The sequence below is a fragment of the Heterocephalus glaber genome, unplaced genomic scaffold (genome assembly GCF_053883595.1).
Source record: "Heterocephalus glaber isolate CG9 unplaced genomic scaffold, H.glaber_assembly_v1.0 deba00001733, whole genome shotgun sequence".
In the NCBI taxonomy this organism is placed as follows: domain Eukaryota; kingdom Metazoa; phylum Chordata; class Mammalia; order Rodentia; family Bathyergidae; genus Heterocephalus; species Heterocephalus glaber.
This window is the reverse complement of record NW_028258444.1, coordinates 5,714,009-5,733,416: the sequence shown is the minus strand read 5'-3', so window position 1 is coordinate 5,733,416 and position 19,408 is coordinate 5,714,009. Positions and strand designations below refer to the sequence as shown.

The following is a 19,408-nucleotide window of genomic DNA, read 5'->3' as shown; positions in this document are numbered from 1 at the left end:
ATTTTGTCTCAGTAATGAGAAAAGAAACTAAGATAGTAGCTGTTTAGCTGCACTCCAGGCCTTTACCTACTGCATGCTAGTAGCCCAAGCCCAGCTGTGACAATCAAAAACACCCCCAGACTTTGCCAGATGTCCCTGAGGAAGGAGGACTCCAGGTTGAGAAGCACCGCTCTGGAGTGTGAGGAGACAAAAGATAGGCATACACCTTGGCTAACCCACAGTGTCCTTTCTCCTTTACAAACACTCAGCTGTTTTCAAAGGCTTTTATGGGTTAATTCTTCTCTCCATTTCCACCAGATATATCTCTTTTCTTTCTAGAGGCCCCACAATTGGCTGAGACTTACCAAGAGACCCTCAGCAAAAACTTGGGGCAGTTGAAGGGCGGTAGGAGGGTGGGATGTCACAGTGAGAAGGCAGGGCTGGGGAACAGAGCCTGAGCACAGCACTGAAGACTGAAGGTTTTCTCCCAACTTACCCCAGTGAGTCAGAAAAATGAAGGTGGCAGGTAGAAGAAGATGGGATATATCAGAATCGTCAGGGAGAAAATCACATCCCTGCACCCCTGCCAGCACATGGCTTCGGCACACCAGAAGGGTGACAGGTGTGAAACAGGTGTGTGTATGCTCACAACACCATGATTCTCAGAGCTGCTTCCTCCTACACGCTCCTCACAGTTTAGTCACCTGCTGGATGGATTTCCTGTGATGCTTAACTTCAGTCACAGGGAGAACTCTCAGTAACAAGTTACAGATGCTCCTTAAAGCTTGAAAACAGCAAAAGCTGGGTCGCTGAATAAATTGTGGCAAAGTGGAAATATTTTCTATGAAGTTCCCGGAGGAGTATCTAGCACGTATCAAGCACTCAAACCTTTTGGAGATGAGGAAGAGGTTAGGGTACAGTGTTAACGAGACTATCAAACCTCAGACTGCAACTACAGCTCCCCACAAGGAAGGTAACCATGCGCTGCAAACACGTGCTAATAAAAATGGAAAAAAAGAGACATATATGGGGAGTTTTAGCTCGAGATTGACCTGTGACAGTGGTACCCCTTGGGTTCAGTCTTAATTTCTGGAATGGAAAACCTTGGAGGAGTTGGCTTTGATTTTCTTATGGGAAGAAGATGAAGGAAGGAGAAGCAGGAGCACAGGCAGCGGGGAGGGACCAGACAGAAGTGTGCTGTGGCCAGTTACTCCCCGCAGCACTAGATGAAGGGTAGGTGGACGGCCTACCCTGGCTACCATTGTAGGAGAGCTGCTAAAATATCAGTGAGGACCAAGCATGCAGGAAACTGTAGAGACACGGAGAAAATTGAATAGATCAGGATCCTCTCAAATGCAGAACAGAATGTGGTTAGTCACATGCCCCGGTCTGAGACCCCAGGGGCACTCATGAGCAATGATCTCTCAATAATCTCTAAATAGGTTTCTCGTGAAACTGGTTCCAGCTGATTCCATGTCTTTTTAGTTTGTCAATAAGCACGTACAATTCTCTCCTCCAAACCCAAAAGCCTAGAATACAATAGAAGTTGCCAGATGCCTCCAGAAGTTTTACTGCTTTGCTTTTCCTTCTCTAAATTAACACTGAACAGACATTAAGTACTGTGAGAGCCTGAGGCAGGAGAATCACAAGTTCAAGTCCAGGTTAAGAATTTAGTGAGACCCTGTTTCAAAAAAGAAAAGGCTGAGGATGTAGCTCAGCACATAGGTCCTGAGTCCAATCCCCAGTACTGCAAATAAAAATATTAACTTTGAAGAGTGCCCAACTGTTACTTGACCTGGGAGCTTGTGTGTCCCATCTGGTCGGATCCCAGTCTGTCCCACAGCCCATTCCAGAACCTCAGACAGTAAGATGGTCAGCAGATGCTGACAGTTGGATTTTTGCTACTGAGGGTTCTATCTGTGCGTACCCCCCCCCCTCCAACTGGCAGACACTGTACCAAAGCCAAGAGGACAGAGGGACTGGCAAACTGTCGTGAGTGCTGATTGCTGCTAGTGGACTGGTGATGTCATTTCCTTAGATAGATGAGGTGGATGGCAGCAGTTCCTTCATATGCCGTTTCTTCTTAGACTTTAAATATGTTTGGGGCACTGGGAAAAAATGGGAAACACGAAGAAAAGAAAACAGCCACATTCTGTCCGTGTTCTTTGTAACTTACAGACATTATTTCCGTTGGCTGTCTGAGAAACGTCTCCTCCCCATGGCTTCTGTTGCCTTGTTTTCTGAGTCTTGAGATGTGTAACTTGTTCTAGTATGCTTTTTCTGTTGTTTGAAAACAATAGAAACTCAGATCCTCTTTGGAATTAGAGATTTTTCTGTCTTCTTTTTCTTTTTTTGGCGGGGGTGGGGTGGGGTGGGTGCTGAGGATTAAACCCAGGGCCTCACACATGCTAATAAGCATGGGTCCTACCACTGCGCTCCAGCCCCATAGTTTATTTTTTTGGTACTGGGGATAGAACTTGGGACCTTGCATTTGCAAGGAGGCGGTGGAACCACTGAGCTAAATCCCCAGGCCTATTTTATTTTTTTAACAAATGGAAGAACACAGGAAACCACATGCACCAAGGAGCTCTTGAACGAACTTGGAGATGTCTAGGATGTACTCAGCACACCATCTTTTTATTCTCACACAATTTCCCCTTCCAATAACCTATTCATTTCGTTTGGGTCCCTTAAATAAGCCAATCTTTGCTACACAGCAAAGCAGCATTTTAATCCACCCTGGCTCTTTTACTATATTTGGATCACTGTGTGATTTCATAACATTTAGAGAGTAGTTTGTTTATATTTCTACTGTAAATCTGGTTAAAACTAGATCTTTCTCTTGTTTTTATTTCATTTTTATGACTTGTATTAGATGAAATCACAGCTGATAAGAGTGGGGTTAGAATTTTTTCCTTGTGGATGTTGACATTCACACATTTTATGACAGTTCATGACTCAATATTTTAAAATTTCCAGGATATTTTGTTTATAAAGAACATATCTTCTGATTACAGGAATGACCAAACACAACCATAGAGGAATTTGTGTGTTCACAGGAAAAACATCTTGTGTCAATATTGAATACTGAAAGTGGTCCCAGACCTTAAGTGTTGATATAATAAATACACACAATTGTTTATTTTCTTATTGATACAATAAACAACTCTCAAAATTGTTTTCCTGTGACAATTTGACATTGCTTTTATGTTTTGTGTGGGTTTTTTTTTTTCTGTTTTGTTTTGAGACAGGATCTCATTATATAGCCCAGGCTGTCCTTGAACTCACAATTCTCCTGCCTTAGCCTCCAAGTGCTGGACTTGCAGGTGTGTGCCATCATCCATGTCTGACTTCTTTGTGCATTTAAAAACTTTTTTTTTTCATCTTAAAATTATGTATTATTTCTCCTTTCTACAACTTTGTATATTTTATATCTATTTGTTTTGCTTTGGTTTAGTTTTTCGGTTTTTTTTCCAGTACCTGGGATCAAACTCAGGACCTTTCGCTTGCCAGGCAGGCGAAGTACTGCTGAGCTACATCTCAGCCCTGGTTTGTTTTTTTATTGTTTTGTTTTGTTTTGATACCACGGATCGAACTTGGGTCCTTGTGCTTGCGAGGCAGGCAACGGAACCACTGAGCTAAGTCCCCGGCTGGTTTGGCTTTTTTGAGACAAGACTCACTATGTAGTTCAGGCTGGCCTCAAACTCGAGACAGTTCTCCTGCCCCAGCCTCCCCAGTTCTGGGATTATAGGTGTGCACCACCATGCCTGGCTTATCTTTTCTTTTTTTAAGAAACAATTTGATACTGCTACCACTGCTGCTAATGACTTCTTAAAACACTACCCCAAGACAAATTTTCTTTCAACACTGTCAGTTGCTGAAGAAACTTATTACAAAATTATCCAAGTATATATGGACTAGAAAAGTGTTTCACATATTTCAACTTGATTTTGTCTTTATTTTATGTTGAAAAGCTGTCATCCAAAACCTGATTTTTTTTCAGATGAAAGAGCATTCTGTCCCCAACTTTTGATAGTTCATAGAAAAGGAACCAGAATTTTCTTGTGTTTGAACAACTTTATAAATAAAATTTTGTTGATATCTGAAAAAAAAAAGAAAGAAACAATTTGATTTGAATAAAGAGATGGAGAAAAGGAAAATTGCAATATACAGGCTTAGAGACAACTCAAGAAAATAAGGAGGTTAAACTCCATCAAACTGTTCATTTCTCCTTTGAAATGAACTTTATTCTATTAGAGCACTTTTAGGTTCCCAGCAAACTTGAGCAGAGACTGTAGAGTTCAGGCAGGCACTGCTTCCCCAACTAGCAACATCCCAATGAGAGTGGGTCTTTGTCACATTGGATAAGCCTGCAGCAACACAGCATCACATCCAAATCCACAGATTACTTCAGGGTTCACTCTTGGTGGTGTTCACTGTGGGTTTTGTAGATTAGAACGTGTCCCACAGCATAGTAGCATACAGAAGCATTTTGCTGCCCTGAAAACCCTCTCTGTGCCCTGCCTATTCATCCCTGTCCTCCCGAATGCCTGGTATCCATCTTTTTAATGCCTCTATCATCTGCTTTTGAGCATGTCATAAATGAGCTAGAATTGTATGTATATAGTCTTTTCACTTAGCTCTTTTACTTGGTAATGTGCCCATTTCTTTTTGTCACTTGATAGCTCTTTTGTATATTGTTTATTTAAAAAATTTATTTTGGTGCTGGGGATGAAACCCAGGCTTTGCACATGGAAAGCACATACTCTGTCACTGAATTGTACCTCTAGTCTCTGCTCATGTCTCCTCAGCGCTGGTTAATACTCCCTTGTCTGGATGTACCGCAGTTTACTTGTTTACCTACTGGAGGGTACTTGCTTCCACGTGTCGGCAGTTGGGAATAAAGCTGCTGTGAAAAGCTGTGTGGATATAAGATTTCACCTTATTTGAATAATTTCCAAGGAGCAAAACTGATGGATCACAGAGTGAGAATAAGTCTAGTTTTTTAGGAAACTGGAAAGCTCTTTCCACAGTGTCTGTACCGTTTGCAGTCCCACCAGCAGGGACTGAGAGCCCCACGTCTTTGCCAGCACTGGGTGTTGTCAGCGCTCTCAATTTTGGCCACTCCTCTAGGGGATATCTCATTTTAATTCACGTGTCCTCAGAACTCTTCATCATCACCATCATCACCAGGGATGGAAGCCAGAGCCTTTCAAGTGCTAGGCCAGCACTCTACCACTGAACTACATGCCCAGCCCCTCCTCAGAACACTTCTTAAACAACGTTTGCGGTTAGACTTCATACAAGTTACGAGGCCATATCACAAAAACTCCAGTTTACCCTCCGTCTGTATTAACACGGTCTCTGTCTTGGCCTTCTGTCTGACTTCCGCTTTACCCTTAGATATGTATGTCAGTGTATATTTTCAAATGGTTTTACTTTTTGTTTGTTTGGGTTTTTGTTTTTGTTTTGTTGTGTTTTGTTTGTTTTGGTACCAGGATTGAACTTGGCACTTTGACCTTGTGCTTGCGAGGCAGGCAGCGGAACCACTAAGCTAAATCCCGGCTGATGTCAGTGTATATTTTCTTTCTTTTTTTTTTTTTTGGTACCGGGGATTGAACTCGGATCCTTCCGCTTGCAAGGCAGGTGGCAGAACCACTGAGCTAAATCCCTGGCCCCTGTCAGTGTATATTTTCAAGAACAAAGATATTCTCTTCTACAACCACAGTGCAATGATCAAAACAAGAAATTTAGTGGATATACTGTGATTAGTTACAGATTTTAGGGTGTCCTTTTACACCATTCTTGTGTGTGTATGTACAAAACACTAAGATGGTGCCAAAGTCAAATTCTACACAAAGATAGACTCAGAAAAACATGTTAGATGACAGACAGATAATTGAACCCAGGGTCTTTGCAGTTAGCTACACCCCCAGCTCTTTTTTTAAATTTTTGAGGAGGGTCTTGCTAAGCCACTAGCCCAGGATGGAGACCTCCTGCCTCAGCCTCCCTGAGTGCTGGGATTACAGTTGTGCACCACCACGCTGCCTCATGGTGTCCTCCTTCCTATGTTCATGACTTCGGACCTGGATCCACTGGTTCATTCTCCCTAGATTCGGTGCCTGCCTGTTCTCCCTTCCTACCCACACTCAAGCACATACACTGCACAGTGGAGTGTATCCCCACGTCGTGGTGCTGGGTATTGAACCCAGGCCTTCTTGCATGTGGCTCCACTGAGCTACACCCTCCTCTTCTCTCATTTTTAAACAACAAAGTTAATTTTTGCACAACATGTCCTTCAATGAGCCCCAATCCTATTGTATGAAAGCAGGGTTTCCTTACCAAGACCAAGCAATCTGGTTTTCTGTTTTTAATTAAATGCAAGACAAAAACAACACATGAATCACTTCCTCTACAGGACAGGGACTGCAAGTAGACACTCACTGTCCAGATCTAGGGTCAGCTGCACTCTGCCAGCCCCATTTCCTCAGGATGTGTATCTTTCTGCGCTTCTAGATCCTTCTGGAACAGTCACCAGCTGCCTCTTCCTCACAGACCAGGTGGTGTGGTAATGGGGTGACCTGGACTGAGACTTTTTACAAAGGCTGGCTAAGGTTTTCACTATCAACAGTTTGAAGTTCCTGACGTTGGTTTCAAATACTTAAGGAATCTAGCTTTGTTAGTAAACAAAAATTTTAGCTTTATAAAATATTGATAATTTCCTTTCCTTTCCCTTCAGTGTCTATTTCAAAGGCCTGTACCCATAATCATTTAATACTTTGGAAGAAAGGTTCTGGTCATTTTTTCTTATAAAGGCTTTCATCAATGGGTACTAAGTGCCTGCAGTATATCAGGCACTGTGCTAAAGATCGGGGACATCAGTGATCAAGACTGATAAAAAGAAACTTGTTGGCCTTTGGAACTTATGTTCTAATAGGTAGAGACAAAGTTTTAAAGAACCCACAAAAACAGCTAAATTATGTAGTTTGTTGCAAGATGCTAAGTGCTGGCAAAGATATAGATTAAGGGAGAATGAGAATACAACATTGGTAGTGGAGATAGTTGTAATTTTAAATATTTCAGAGGGCTAAAATAGAGTGCTTTCCTAACATGTGTGAGGCCTTGGATTCAATCTCCAGGATATTAAAAAAAATTAAAATATGTCAAGTCCAGCCTTTTAATTTTTTAAAATTGTCAAAGGTGGCAATCATACAGCTATTCGGGGAAGGGGCACTGCAGGAAGAGGGAACAGCCAGTGTAGTAGATGTGTAAAAGGCTGGAATGTACCTGGCTTGTGAAGGCAAAAACACTTGTGGTAGATTGGGAGTGTTATGGGGATGTATACGGCAGTGATGGCGAACTTTCAGTGATAACAGTCAGCTGCAGCACGAGTGCCATAGGTTCTCCACACCTGGTACTGTGCTTTCTGAGGCCATTACAAGGACTTTATTCTGATTGAAATGGAGAACAGCTGAGGAATTGGGTTAGAGACGTCACATGATCTGACGGGTTCAGAAGGGGTTGCTATGACGTGTCCCCTCTAAAATTCATGTTGAAATGTAATTGCCAAAGCTGTAACAATTTCAAAGGTAGAACCTTTAAGAGGCAGGCCATGAGAGCTCCACTCGCAGGTGGGGCTGGTGCCCTTATAAAAGGATGAGTTTGGCCCCTTTGCCCTTCTGCCAACGTAGTAAGAAGGTCCACACTGATGCAGGACCCTTAACACCAGGCTTCTCAGCCCCAGGACTATAAATCAACAAATATTTATTAGAAATTACCTAATCCATGCTGTTTTCATAACAACACAAAACAAACTAAGGTGTAGGGACGTAGGGAGGGCAAAGGTGGAAGTCTCGGGACTAATTAGGACACCGTTACAGTACTGTGGTAGAGAGATGTTGGTGGTCTAGACCAGAATGGTTACAGAGGAACTAGCAAAAAAGAACGTGATTGGGCCTGGGATTTAGCTCAGTGGTTCTGCCGCCTGCCTTGCAAGCGCAAGGATCCAAGTTTGATGCCCGGTACCAAAAAAAAAAAGAGAATGTGATTCTGTATGGTAAATTGATAGAATTTCCTGGTGGGCTGGAATGTGGACTATGAAAAAGGACTCCAAGCTGAAGGCTTTTGGGTTGAGCAATTTGAAAACTGGAGTTGCTGTCAACTGAGGTAAGGAAGATTATGCGCAGAGGCTTTATGGGGAAAGATCGGGAGTTCCATTTGGAGTTTGTTCAGTTTGATACATCTATTAGGGATCTAAGTGGAATCAACAGATCAGTGTGTCTACTGTCAAGAGGAACAGGAGCTGGAGCTCTAAAACTGGGAGTTGACAGTATGATGCCATATATGTGATCACCCAGAGAATGAGAGTGGATAATGAAGACAACCCAGGGCATACAGTACTTATCCCGGGATACCTTTGAGGTGTAGGAAAAGCAAAGGAGACCAGGACTGTCTAAAGGGATAGCAACCTCTTCACCACCTCAGTTCTGTAAGCCAAGCAAAGAAAGTGAGTTAAGGCAGAGGACGTTAGGCTTTCCATCTAGATGTCCCCCCAAAGCCTCATGCACTCATAGGTGGGGCTTTTGGGAGTGACTGGCTCATGGGGGTGCCACACTGGTTTAGGCCGCTGGTGGGTTTATAGCTAGGTGTGATGCTGGGAGGAGAATCCTGGTGAGAGGAGGTGGGTCACTGGGGGCGTGCCCTGAACTGTGTACTTTGTATGCTTGTTCGCAAACTGAGTTGGATGGGAACTGAATCAAATTCAGTAATTAGGTTCAATGTTGACCTTATGGGAAATTTGATTCAGCTCTCATCCAGTTCGGCTTGTGACCAGAATCATGGAGAGAACGGAGTTCGTGAACCCAGGTACCACAGATACCTTCCTGCTCCCTCAACCCCTCTTGATACTTCCTGCCTGCCATGCCACCCTGCCTTGGAGCCAGCCTGTGGATTGAAACCTCTACAAACTGTGAGCCCAAACAAACCCTTCCTCCTCTAAATTGTCATCGGATTTTGTCTCAGTGGAGAAAGTAAGACAGAGGGTGTGATCAGATGTGTCGAAAGCTACCAATTCAGGGTGAGAACTGAGAATGGACTATTTTTGATTCAGCAACATGGAAGTCATTGCTAACCTTGATCAGAGCAGTATCAGGGAAATGGTGGGGCCCAAAGAGAAACTGGAGACAGCAAGTGTAAAATTCGAGGAGCATGATGGCTGAGGGGAGGGGAGGGTGTGAGCTGCCAGAGACTGTGGAGTGAAGAGATTTCAGTTGGGGAAAATTACAGCAGGTGTCTGCTGCTAGAGAAGATCCAATACACAGGGCACTTCATTACAGGAAAGGGAGAAGGGCGGGAATGGAAGCTTTGAGAAGAGTGGGGACAGGATGTGGTCTACAGCTGAGTGTCAGGTTGGGATAAGAACATGACAGGCAGGGCACATGTGTGGACCGTAGTTGTAGGTGTCTGTGGGAGACTGTGGAAGTCACCTGTTGACTGCTTTTTCTTTTTTTTGGTACCGGGGATTGAACTCGGGTCCTTGCACTTGCACAGCAGGTGGTGAAACCACTGAGCTAAATCCCTGGCCCTGACTGCTTTTTCTTAGTGAAGTAGGGAGGGAGGTTGTCCGCTGGGACCAAGGACTGGGAGGATGATGGACTGTTACAAAGAAAGGAGGTGTAAAGTCGTGGTCTGGTAATGAATTCAGTCAGTTTTGTTGATTTGTTTCATTTAGCCACATGAGCACGGGCATGGAGAAGGCGGGGTTGAGTAAACCAGGTTTTGGTTTTGTTAAGACAAAGCTAGACAGTGCAAAGAGGTCGAGAGAAAGCAGGAGTGTGAGGATGGTCACTGAACGAGGAATTTGAGCAAGGGAAGGAAGAGAGGACGTCAAAAGCAGAGTGACAAATTACTTAGCTTCTTCATAGCTGTTTCCTATCTGAGAGTCCTAGAATGTTATTGGGAGGCTTTTTGGTAATAATGTACCTGTTATGTTAGAACAGGACCAAGCAGTGAATAAGCACTCAATTTGGGGTTCTCAGACTCTGTTATAGAACCTGGGGAACCATGCAAGTACTTTGGCTCACAGCCCAACCCAGATAAGAGTATTTGAAGATGGGCCCTTACTCTGCATCGACTCCAATATGCTATCTGGGCTGCAGATGTTGGCATTAGGAGAGGGAGAGGGCGTGGAAAAGGAATGAATATGTTATGTACTTGTACTGACTCAACATGAGGAATGTAAACATCATGTACAGGAAAGATATACTAAGAAATTAAAAATAAAAGCACCAACAATGATCTTTAATATACTGAATGTCTCATGAGGCAGGCAGTGTACCATTATTGTCTCACATAAGTCCCACTTTAAAGACGAACTTGTGCCTAAAGTCACGAACAGTAAGTGGCAGGACCAGGTGCTCCTAGCTGGTCTCCTGGCCACGCCCTTCCCACTGTAAGCTTGAGGTCCAGTGATAGCTTGAGGGCTGTAGCCTCACCTGGGACACTAGTAGAACTGCACCACAATCTGCAGTTTACCAAGATCCCCAGAGACTTCTATGTACGTTTAGTAGCCGTGAACTGCACCACGCTGGCATTCATTACCACATCCCACCCTGGAAGAACGTGGACCCAGTTGAGCCATTTTGATGAGCAAAGGCAATGTGTATTTTAAGGACTCCTTAAAATTTCAGTCACTTCTAAGTGTTAACTTTTAAGTATCCACTAACTGAATTAGTCCTTTATGACTTCAAAAAGCTAGTAAACTACTAAAAAGGATTATGTGGAAGTGTTTTAGTTGTGGAGTCATACCGAAAGTCTTTTAGGATTCTTTGTTTTTAATCTAAAGCCAATAAACTAGCCTGAGGCTAGAGGTGTGGCTCAGCAGTAGAGTATGAAATGTGCCATGAAACACTATTTGTACAATGCTTTGTGGTCACTTGATTTTTTTGGAATGACTACAGGATTATAACGGGGATTCATGAAGACAGTCCAAGGTCATCAACAGTAAGAGTAGTAGCAGGAATACAATTTAAACTGTTCGCTAACTACTTTCTTTTTTTTGGTCCCAGGGATTGAACTCCGGTCCTTGCGCTTGCGCAGCAGGCGGCGAAACCACTGAACTAAATCCCCTGCCCCACTAACTACTTTCTCATGCTGATCTCACTACATAAAGACTACAGAATAGAGGCAAACACTGTGAAGTATGGAGGAAAGCAGTCCCTTCCAAGGGCATGGGGCGGCACCGTGTTGTTGTTTCCTGGGGACTCAGACTGGGGTAATCACTGTTACTGTGCATGGGGAATCCTGGGTCTCTTACAAGCTTTATTCTGGAAAGACTTTGATAAGTTTTTTATTTTTATGTTGTGTTTTGTTTATCCTTGGAGGGGAACCAGTACCATGTTGAAATAACTCTTCTGAGCAGAAAACCAAAATCATTATGAACTGAACACACATAATCTTGGCTGAAATAATACCTTAGGCTTAAGGAATGATTTAAGGATGTTTATTTACAAGATACAAATGTTTAATATTTAATAGGAATTAAAGTGCTTAATTTTACAATGTTTTCAATTATCTGCCTTTATGACCAAATATACATATGTTACACAGTATATACACTATCTGCAAGTATTTTACATTCATACAGCTAGCAAAGAAAAATCATTATGTACAGTTTTCACATTAGAGTCAACTCTGAAATTATGATAACACATCTTCTCAAACTTAGTCAACAAATAAAAACAATCAAGATAATACTTATTTTTAAACACCAGTCAATTGTCACAAGATGAAATCCTAGTCTTTTTTTTAAAAAAAAAAACCTTTTCTATATAGATAACGATTGTTTTGCTAATGAAAGACAACCCCCCATGATAATTCCAGTATCCATATACTATGTAATATATAATTTGATTCTGTTATAATGGTTCCCACAGACTACTGTTTCTTCCAAACCTATATTTCACTCTATTTAGTATTAACTTATTAAAATATACGAAGATTTCTTGATTTGCTTTTTCACCAAACCTACCACAATGAATTTTAGGAAAAGGGACGACCTTTATGTAACTCAGGGCCTCCACAGGTTAACTTGTAGAAGCTTTGTGCTATTTCACCTCAATGTAGAAGACACTGTGCTCTGCCAAGGGTTTAGTCGAGAGAGTATAATACCATGACTGGCATTAGAGGAATGTTTGCCCCAGTAAACTGCAGAGAAAATGGTCCAAGAGAATGAAATTATCTCTTAAAACCTTAAAGAAAATAAAATGACAAGATTCTGCAGTCTGTAACTTAGAAGCCAAGGTCAGAGCCTGGGTGCAGTGGGTCACACCAGCATGCAAGTACGTGGATTTGTATCTTATAGTTCATACTCCTTGTGCAATCTGAGTATTTTCCTCCTAACATCCATGGCTCTGATCTGGAGACGAGCAGCCTATCTATCTTCTCTCTGTTCATTCTTGGTTGTTTCAGTCTCTAATCTCATTCCTGTCCATCCTATCCCCCGACAAAATAAGAGTGAGGGCATGTAAAAGGATGAATTATACATTAAAAATCCACGTGAATAATTTATGTTAAAATACTTAAAGAAAAATTTCTATAAAAATTTCATTCCTATGGAAGGAGAGAATTGAAAATCAACCATTTTTACATATGTACATAGAGGTATAAATTCACAGAAAGGGTTTTTAAGTAGACCTAGAGGTCTCTACATAACACGTACTCACTTTCTAAATCTAGAGAAGCTATAGTAAGACAGTATGTGGTATGAAAATGAAAAGTGGTTTGATTTTAATAAAACTGGGTAAGAATGAAGTAAAATGATTCACTATAGATATCAGATATCAATAGAGCCCTAAGAATAGGAACTGGTGAGCCCCAGTTCTGATTTTGACACATGCTTGGAGAATTCAAAATTTTAGAATAAAAACAAAGACATTCTTGTCTTTCAGATTTTAGCTGATAAAGTCCATGTGCTTAATCCTTAAGACAACTATGAATATCATGTGATGTATAAATTTTCATATAGCTACTCTGCATTATAGCAAGGATACTTGCCAAAAAAATTAGACCTTTGTTCCCTAGAAATTTATTTGCTCTCATTGGTGCTATTCCTCCAGATATACACATTATATAGAAAAGTCATGATTAGAGATGTATCACAGACACTATGCTCAGAATAACTTAAGGCTTTAGATACAAAGAAATGAGATCTAAAATGTGAAGGGAGGAGAAAGCCCCACACTGTCTCCATAAAATAGAAATAAGAAAAAGATAGAAATAGGAACTTGCAGAAGTATTTTTGAGAAAAGGTTCTTAGAAGGCATCAATGGATCTTTAACAACCCTGCAATACCAGGAAGTTTTAACAGTTTTCTTTATAACTAAATAACTAACTAGAATAAGTACTCTAACAAAATCCACAGAGAAATTTGAAAAGGTAGTTCCTGTAAAAATTTTGGTAATTAAAAAAATTTGTAGTAGGACAGCCAAGTGAGAATAAGTATGCCAACATATATGTTGAATTGAACTTCATGGACAACAAAATATAGCTTAATAGTGCAGGTGTGCTTTAACTGTTTTACTACCTATACCGTTTCTGAAAGTAAAAATGTTTTTGATAGTACAGTGGACCCTCGAGTTACAACTGGCTGGACATATGAACAACTCGGGTTACCACCAGAATTTTAGTTTTAAATTACAGAGTCTTGAGTTACAACCCGAATGCCAGGTGCTTGTGCTTCTAGATGGTCTCAGATACAGATTTAACCCTTAAAGAGTTCTGGAAGGAACATTATGACATCCTTTCCTAAGTGGGATTGAGAAACCCTGGGCCAATGTCTCTCTAAGGACACTGAGATCTGCCCGTATACAGGAGAGAGACTTTGAAGGCGGTGTAGAAGAGCCTGAGCCTTCAATTGACCAACCTGAGTTACAACCGCCCTAGAGAACGAATTGAGTTCGTAAGTCAAGGGTCCACTATATTTGAATAGGAATGATTCCCCCATCCCCAATTCTCTTCCCTTTACTCAGCAATATGTATCATCATATCACTTCTAGGAAGTTAATTCTCTCTATGCTTGTGGCTAGGGTCCTCCACATTAAACTTTCAGTAGAAAACCACACCAGGAAAGTTTTATTGCTTGAATACATGATGGCATTGGTAGATGGCATTATTACCAAAGTGTCTGGTGGCATTTTTCATTATCAAGCTCACTTACAACCATGAGATAAAGTCTGCAATCTCCTCTCGCACTTATGGTACTAAATGGCAGACTTTCAACAAAGCAAAATTTAAGCTTAAAAAAATCAAAATGTTTTCTAATGAATAGCAGTTTTACTCAAGAAGTATTTTTAAAAAGCTTGAAGGAAGGGAGCTTTAAAAAAGGATGACTTGGGAAAGCACCAAATCAGAGACAATAACAAATTAAGGCCCATATAGAACATTGATTTTAATAGGGAAAAGCAACCAATGATTTTATTTTATTATTATTATTATTTTTGGGTACCGGGGTCAAACTCTCGGGTCCTTCCGCTTATGAGGCCAGGCAGCAGAACCACTGAGCTAAATCCCAGGCCCTGATTTTATTTTTTTTAGGTGCAATTTGTCAGGTCAGTTCAGGTGTCTTGGAGAGGAAAAACACTATTCTGTACCCAGCTGCTCATTGAGGTATTTTAGTTCAGCTGAATGTTTAAAAAGTTCCCAAAACATTCCTTTGCCTCCCTCCAAGTAAAACTATTAATGATTCTTTAAAAGAGAAATGAGTAAGGCTGATTCACTGCTTCTCTTTGTGCCTGGCTGAAGAATGTGGGGTAAAAAGTGAAGACGGTGACTGGATAGCCAGAAATCTTAATATTTCCCATTTTTAATAAGTTAATGAAAATTAATGTAAAGCATGGTAATAAATATTCTCTTTACAGTATTCAATAACCTAAGGTTTAATATACCCACGTTACATCTATTCCTGAAGAACTTAATGGTAGGGTAAGTATAAATTCTTGCCGTTCAAATAGTTTTCAAGAAAAATCTGACTCAAATTTAATTGTCACATACACCCATTGTTCTAAACACAATTATGAAAGTCTTCATCTGATAATCATCCTAAATTTTTATCGCTTCTCTTTTCTTGAGGTTAAAGAAACCAAAGTAGCATCTATAGCTGTAGTTTAATTTTCTCAATTACTGCTTCAAACACCTATGTCTGCCTGTCTCTGTTGCGCGCGTGTGCACACACACACACACACAGTGGGCAGCTGAGAGAAAGGAATGCAAAATTTCTTTTAGTTTGGCCTGATTTAATAGGGCATAAGAAGCTACCTAAAATATTTGGTTTAATGTTAATGATCATGGCTGGCATTCCTGTCATGCAGGAAGGAAACCTAATTTTCATCCATAATTGGTTCACTTGTTTCTCTGGCGTGGAACAAAATAAGAGCTATTTATTTCTTAAAGCAACAAGGCCTGAACACATGTGAGGCAGTCTCAGATTCGGAGTCAGTCTAGTCTCCATTTAAGATGTAGTCCTCAAGTCTGAGGATGACAGGGTCATTCTTGTGGATAAAAAGTGGTAATGCACGGGGTATGTCAGTGAAAGGAGGGGATCTAATTTGGGGAAAGGATTAAGTTAAATGATCCATGTGGAATTTTAACAGTCTTGGTAACAAAGAATCGTAATTTGTCAAATTTCAGAGGATAAAAGGGAAAAAAATTCTCACTTTCTTCAATCATTCAGAAAATCTGCCATTAAAATATTGGTTTTTTTCTAATGTTTTCCCTTTTTTCTGGTGAGGTGGCTGAACATAAACTTCCTTTACTATCTATCAACCAAACCCTGCCCCATATCTGACAAAAGAATAGGCCCACAAGGTTATCTGGAGCATTCATTATAGACAGTCATTATTTCCCCATAACAGGCTTAGAGAAAGGGTAAAAGTAGTTTCCAAATATTCCAGTTCTGTGTAAGGTCAGGTGTCTTATCAGTTCAAGTTTTGGTAAAGATTTTTGTACATGCTGATGTTAACTACTGCAACAATTATATTACTGTAAAGGATAAAATAACCCGTATGCCTTTGACTAACCCAGTGATTAAAATGCATTTTAACTTCAAAATAATCAAGACAGAAATATTAGCTAAACCCTCACCCTTATATTTAAACAGCTATTAATAGCACCTTCTAAAAGAGGCACTGTTTTAAATAGGCACAGACCAAAAAAATAGTACTCTAAAAATACTGTTGGAATTCACTATTTAATATATCCCATGCCACATAAATTACTTTTTCTTATTATAAAAATATCAATACCCTTAGATACCAATCTGTTAAACATAAATCACCAAAAACACTTAAGTTTAGAACACTGCTCAATTCCAAGATAAAACATGCTTTAAAGTTTAATAAATTAAAGATGAATGTGAACCTAAAGCTGAAGAGAAAAGCATGTATAGTATATATTTGATACTATACACAGGTAATTGCTATGTACTTTAGATATTGTATTCTTAGGAGTATTTCTACAAAAACACGTATCTTATTTTTAATAAGTCAGAAGTCTGAACACCACAATTTGTCCTTTTTCTCGTTGTAAAAGGACACCATTTATGCAGCTTGAGATTTATAAACTAAGTAAGTTAATACAATTCCCTAACTTGTCCCTGTATTTTTCACCATGGATCTATTTTGGCAATATGGAGGTATATCTTTCAAACTGTTACAGGTCCTATGTAGAAAGGAGAGACAATGAAGGATTTCTGTAATGAAAGTGGACCATTCTACCTGGTAGTGACACAATCAACACCATTTTCTTCAAGACAGAAAGCACGTTTAAGGAAAAGCTGATTTTAAAAAAATCTCCATTTTTCACATTACTTCTAAACTTTATCAGGAGAATGGCGGTGCACATTAATTTTACCAAGAGTACACAAACATAAGAAATTAGTCCCCCACAGATGCATTTATGAGCCTGTATTTTCTTTTTTTTCTTTTCTTTTTTTTTTTTTTTTTGGTACCGGGGATCGAACTTGGGACCTTCTGCTTGCGAGGCAGGCGCCAGAACCACTGAGCTAAATCCCCAGCTCATGAGCCTGTATTTTCAACATAAAGTGCTAAGAAATGAGCAACGAGAGCTGGCAATGTCTCTCGTTGTACATCTTGCAGGAATTCAGCATTCGGATTTATTCTTAGGTTCGGGGTGATCATCCAGGCTGGCTAGATGCTCATTTGGACCATCTGGTGTCTCACCTGTGACAGCTAAGAGGATGATTTTTAGCCACTTCTGCTTCAGTTCCTCACTGTCTGCAGCAAAGCTGTGCACAGACTTCGACTGGGTCAGTTTGAAACTGTGTGGCAGGTCCGCACTCCTTGGCATGTCGTCTACGATGTAACCCAAAAGTGGAATTGTAGCCTGCGCTCTGACATCCTAAGCAGAGAATACTGTGCATTAGAAAGTGAGATGTGTCAGCCTTTTATGCATGGCCCCTGCTCCTACCAAACCTCTCTTCCTACCACTGTGCTGCACAGACTCGCACCATGAGCTGCAGGGTGGAGGGTGACCCCAACACCGGATCACATGGCCCACCATAATGCTTGTGGAAGCCTTGGCGAAGGAGGCCTGATGTCCAGAAAAGAGGGGAAGAAAATAACTGCTATCTCACTGTTTAAAGCCAGCAAGCATTAATGAGGAGTGAAAAGAATACTTTATTTGGGGATCCATTCATTTATCAACTTACTTATGGACAAGGTAAGGGTTAGATATTTTTCGTCTGTGTCTACAACTTTACTAGCCATTAGAGTAGATGTAACAGATGTGTTTAAAATTTTACTGTTTCCAAGATAAATGAATAAGTGGTTTAAGGGTGGTGTGTTTCTTAAGTGCTGCATACTTGGTGTTCAATCTTATTGGAAGCTAAGCCTGTGTAACAGCTGTCCCCACAGATTCATCTCAGATGCACACAGTTACAAAATTCAAGACTGACTTAAATCCACCCTTTCACTCCAACTGCTTTCTTTTCAAATATCCATCCATTGAGCACAAAACCAAACCAAAAAGCTGTCCTAATATTTCCAGCCATTAAAAAAGGTACTTTAACAACTCCTCCTTATGCTTCTTACGATCAGTTAATCAGAATATACAACAGACTTGATTTTAGTTAGTCATTTTCAGTTTTAATGAGACACAGTGACACTGCCTAAGATCTTTTGTTCTACAAAGGTGCAGTGGAAGGATTTTTATTTCACTGTCCACAAGCTCTCCCTCTGTCACTCTGAGGGCTTTGTTCCTTCAAGCACAAGTCATTTAGCTACCTGGGGGGCCCCGTACATGTACAGCACGAGAGGGTCTTGCTTGGGAATCACACACCAAGCTTTCTGCCAAGGCTTCGACTTCTCCATGTATTGAAGAAAGCTGCATACCACGCTGTTTCCTGATACTTCTGCTGATTCGATCTAGAAAAATATAATAGAGAAGAGAAAAGAAGCACACAACAAACCAGATAGAGAAGTAAATCAACTTAAGAGAAATAGCCATAAAGTATAATATATTTATATAAAATACATCAGATCATCCACAAAAGATTATTTGCAATTATTGTTGTAAACTCTTATGGGTGGATCTAAAATGTCACCCCAAAAGTCTTACGTGTTTCAGAGGTGAGGCATGGTTGAAGACCTAGAATAACATATTCATGTTCTAGGCTCCTCTTTACAGCTGCTGTGGGGTGAGCAGCTGTCCTCTGCCATGTACTCCCACCATACTGTTTCTGCCTTGGAGCTAACCAACTATGGACAGAATCCTCTGAAAACTGTGAGCTGAAATAAACATCTCCTCTAAGTTTCGGGTGTGGGTGTCAGATATTTTGTCCTGGCAACAGAAAAGCTGACTACTACACTCTCTCACTAACATGGAAATATATTTTAAGTCAACTCTAACTCTTTATTATTACTAGATGTGGAATTTAAATTTAAAACATTTATTGATCACTTCCTATATAAATACTTTTCTTGATACAGGTATTATTTTATTTAATACTCACACCAACACTGAGAAGTTAACACTTTATCTCTGAAGCTAAGTTTTCAAATAGCTTTCCCAAGAGCACACATTTTTTAATTTTATGAAAACATGAAATAAATTTTCATAACCAAATAAGAGATGAAACAAGCTATTACACTGTGTATTATCATCAAAGTACTTATTCAGTACAAGACATAAACCAGAAAGATTCTTACAAAAGAAAACAGATAATTTGCTTTTCAACAAACAAAGATTAACTAGTAAAAATGAAACAAATTAGCATATATATTGAAGTACTTTTAAAACAATGAAATATATAATTTGGGGAATTATTTGAACTTCTCCCTACTTATTTCTCTCTATTTTGCTCTGTGTTCTTTTTCTCATATAAAAGAAACCATGCAATATTTGAGCTTGTGTGTCT

At 40.3% G+C, this 19,408-nt stretch overlaps 1 protein-coding gene and 1 long non-coding RNA gene across 9 annotated transcripts in view; one reads left to right on the top strand and one right to left on the bottom strand.

Annotated features, from left to right (window-relative positions):
- The window catches only part of LOC110344005 (uncharacterized), a 35,763-nt gene extending 24,389 nt beyond the window's left edge, over positions 1-11,374 (top strand). Inside the window, exon 3 of the long non-coding RNA XR_015446972.1 lies at positions 11,046-11,374. This is a non-coding gene — a long non-coding RNA (uncharacterized LOC110344005). The remainder of the gene's footprint in view (positions 1-11,045) is intronic.
- Positions 11,375-16,940: 5,566 nt separating this feature from the next.
- Fgd4 (FYVE, RhoGEF and PH domain containing 4) overlaps positions 16,941-19,408 on the bottom strand; it is a 227,235-nt gene continuing 224,767 nt past the window's right edge. For all 8 annotated transcript variants that reach the window (XM_021236542.2, XM_004855019.3, XM_087200184.1 and 5 more), the window contains 2 exons: positions 18,276-18,416; positions 16,941-17,391 (listed from right to left, as the gene is read on the bottom strand). In XM_021236542.2, the coding sequence (XP_021092201.1) occupies positions 18,323-18,416 (94 nt within the window). In that variant the 3' untranslated portion in view covers positions 16,941-17,391; positions 18,276-18,322. The remainder of the gene's footprint in view (positions 17,392-18,275; positions 18,417-19,408) is intronic.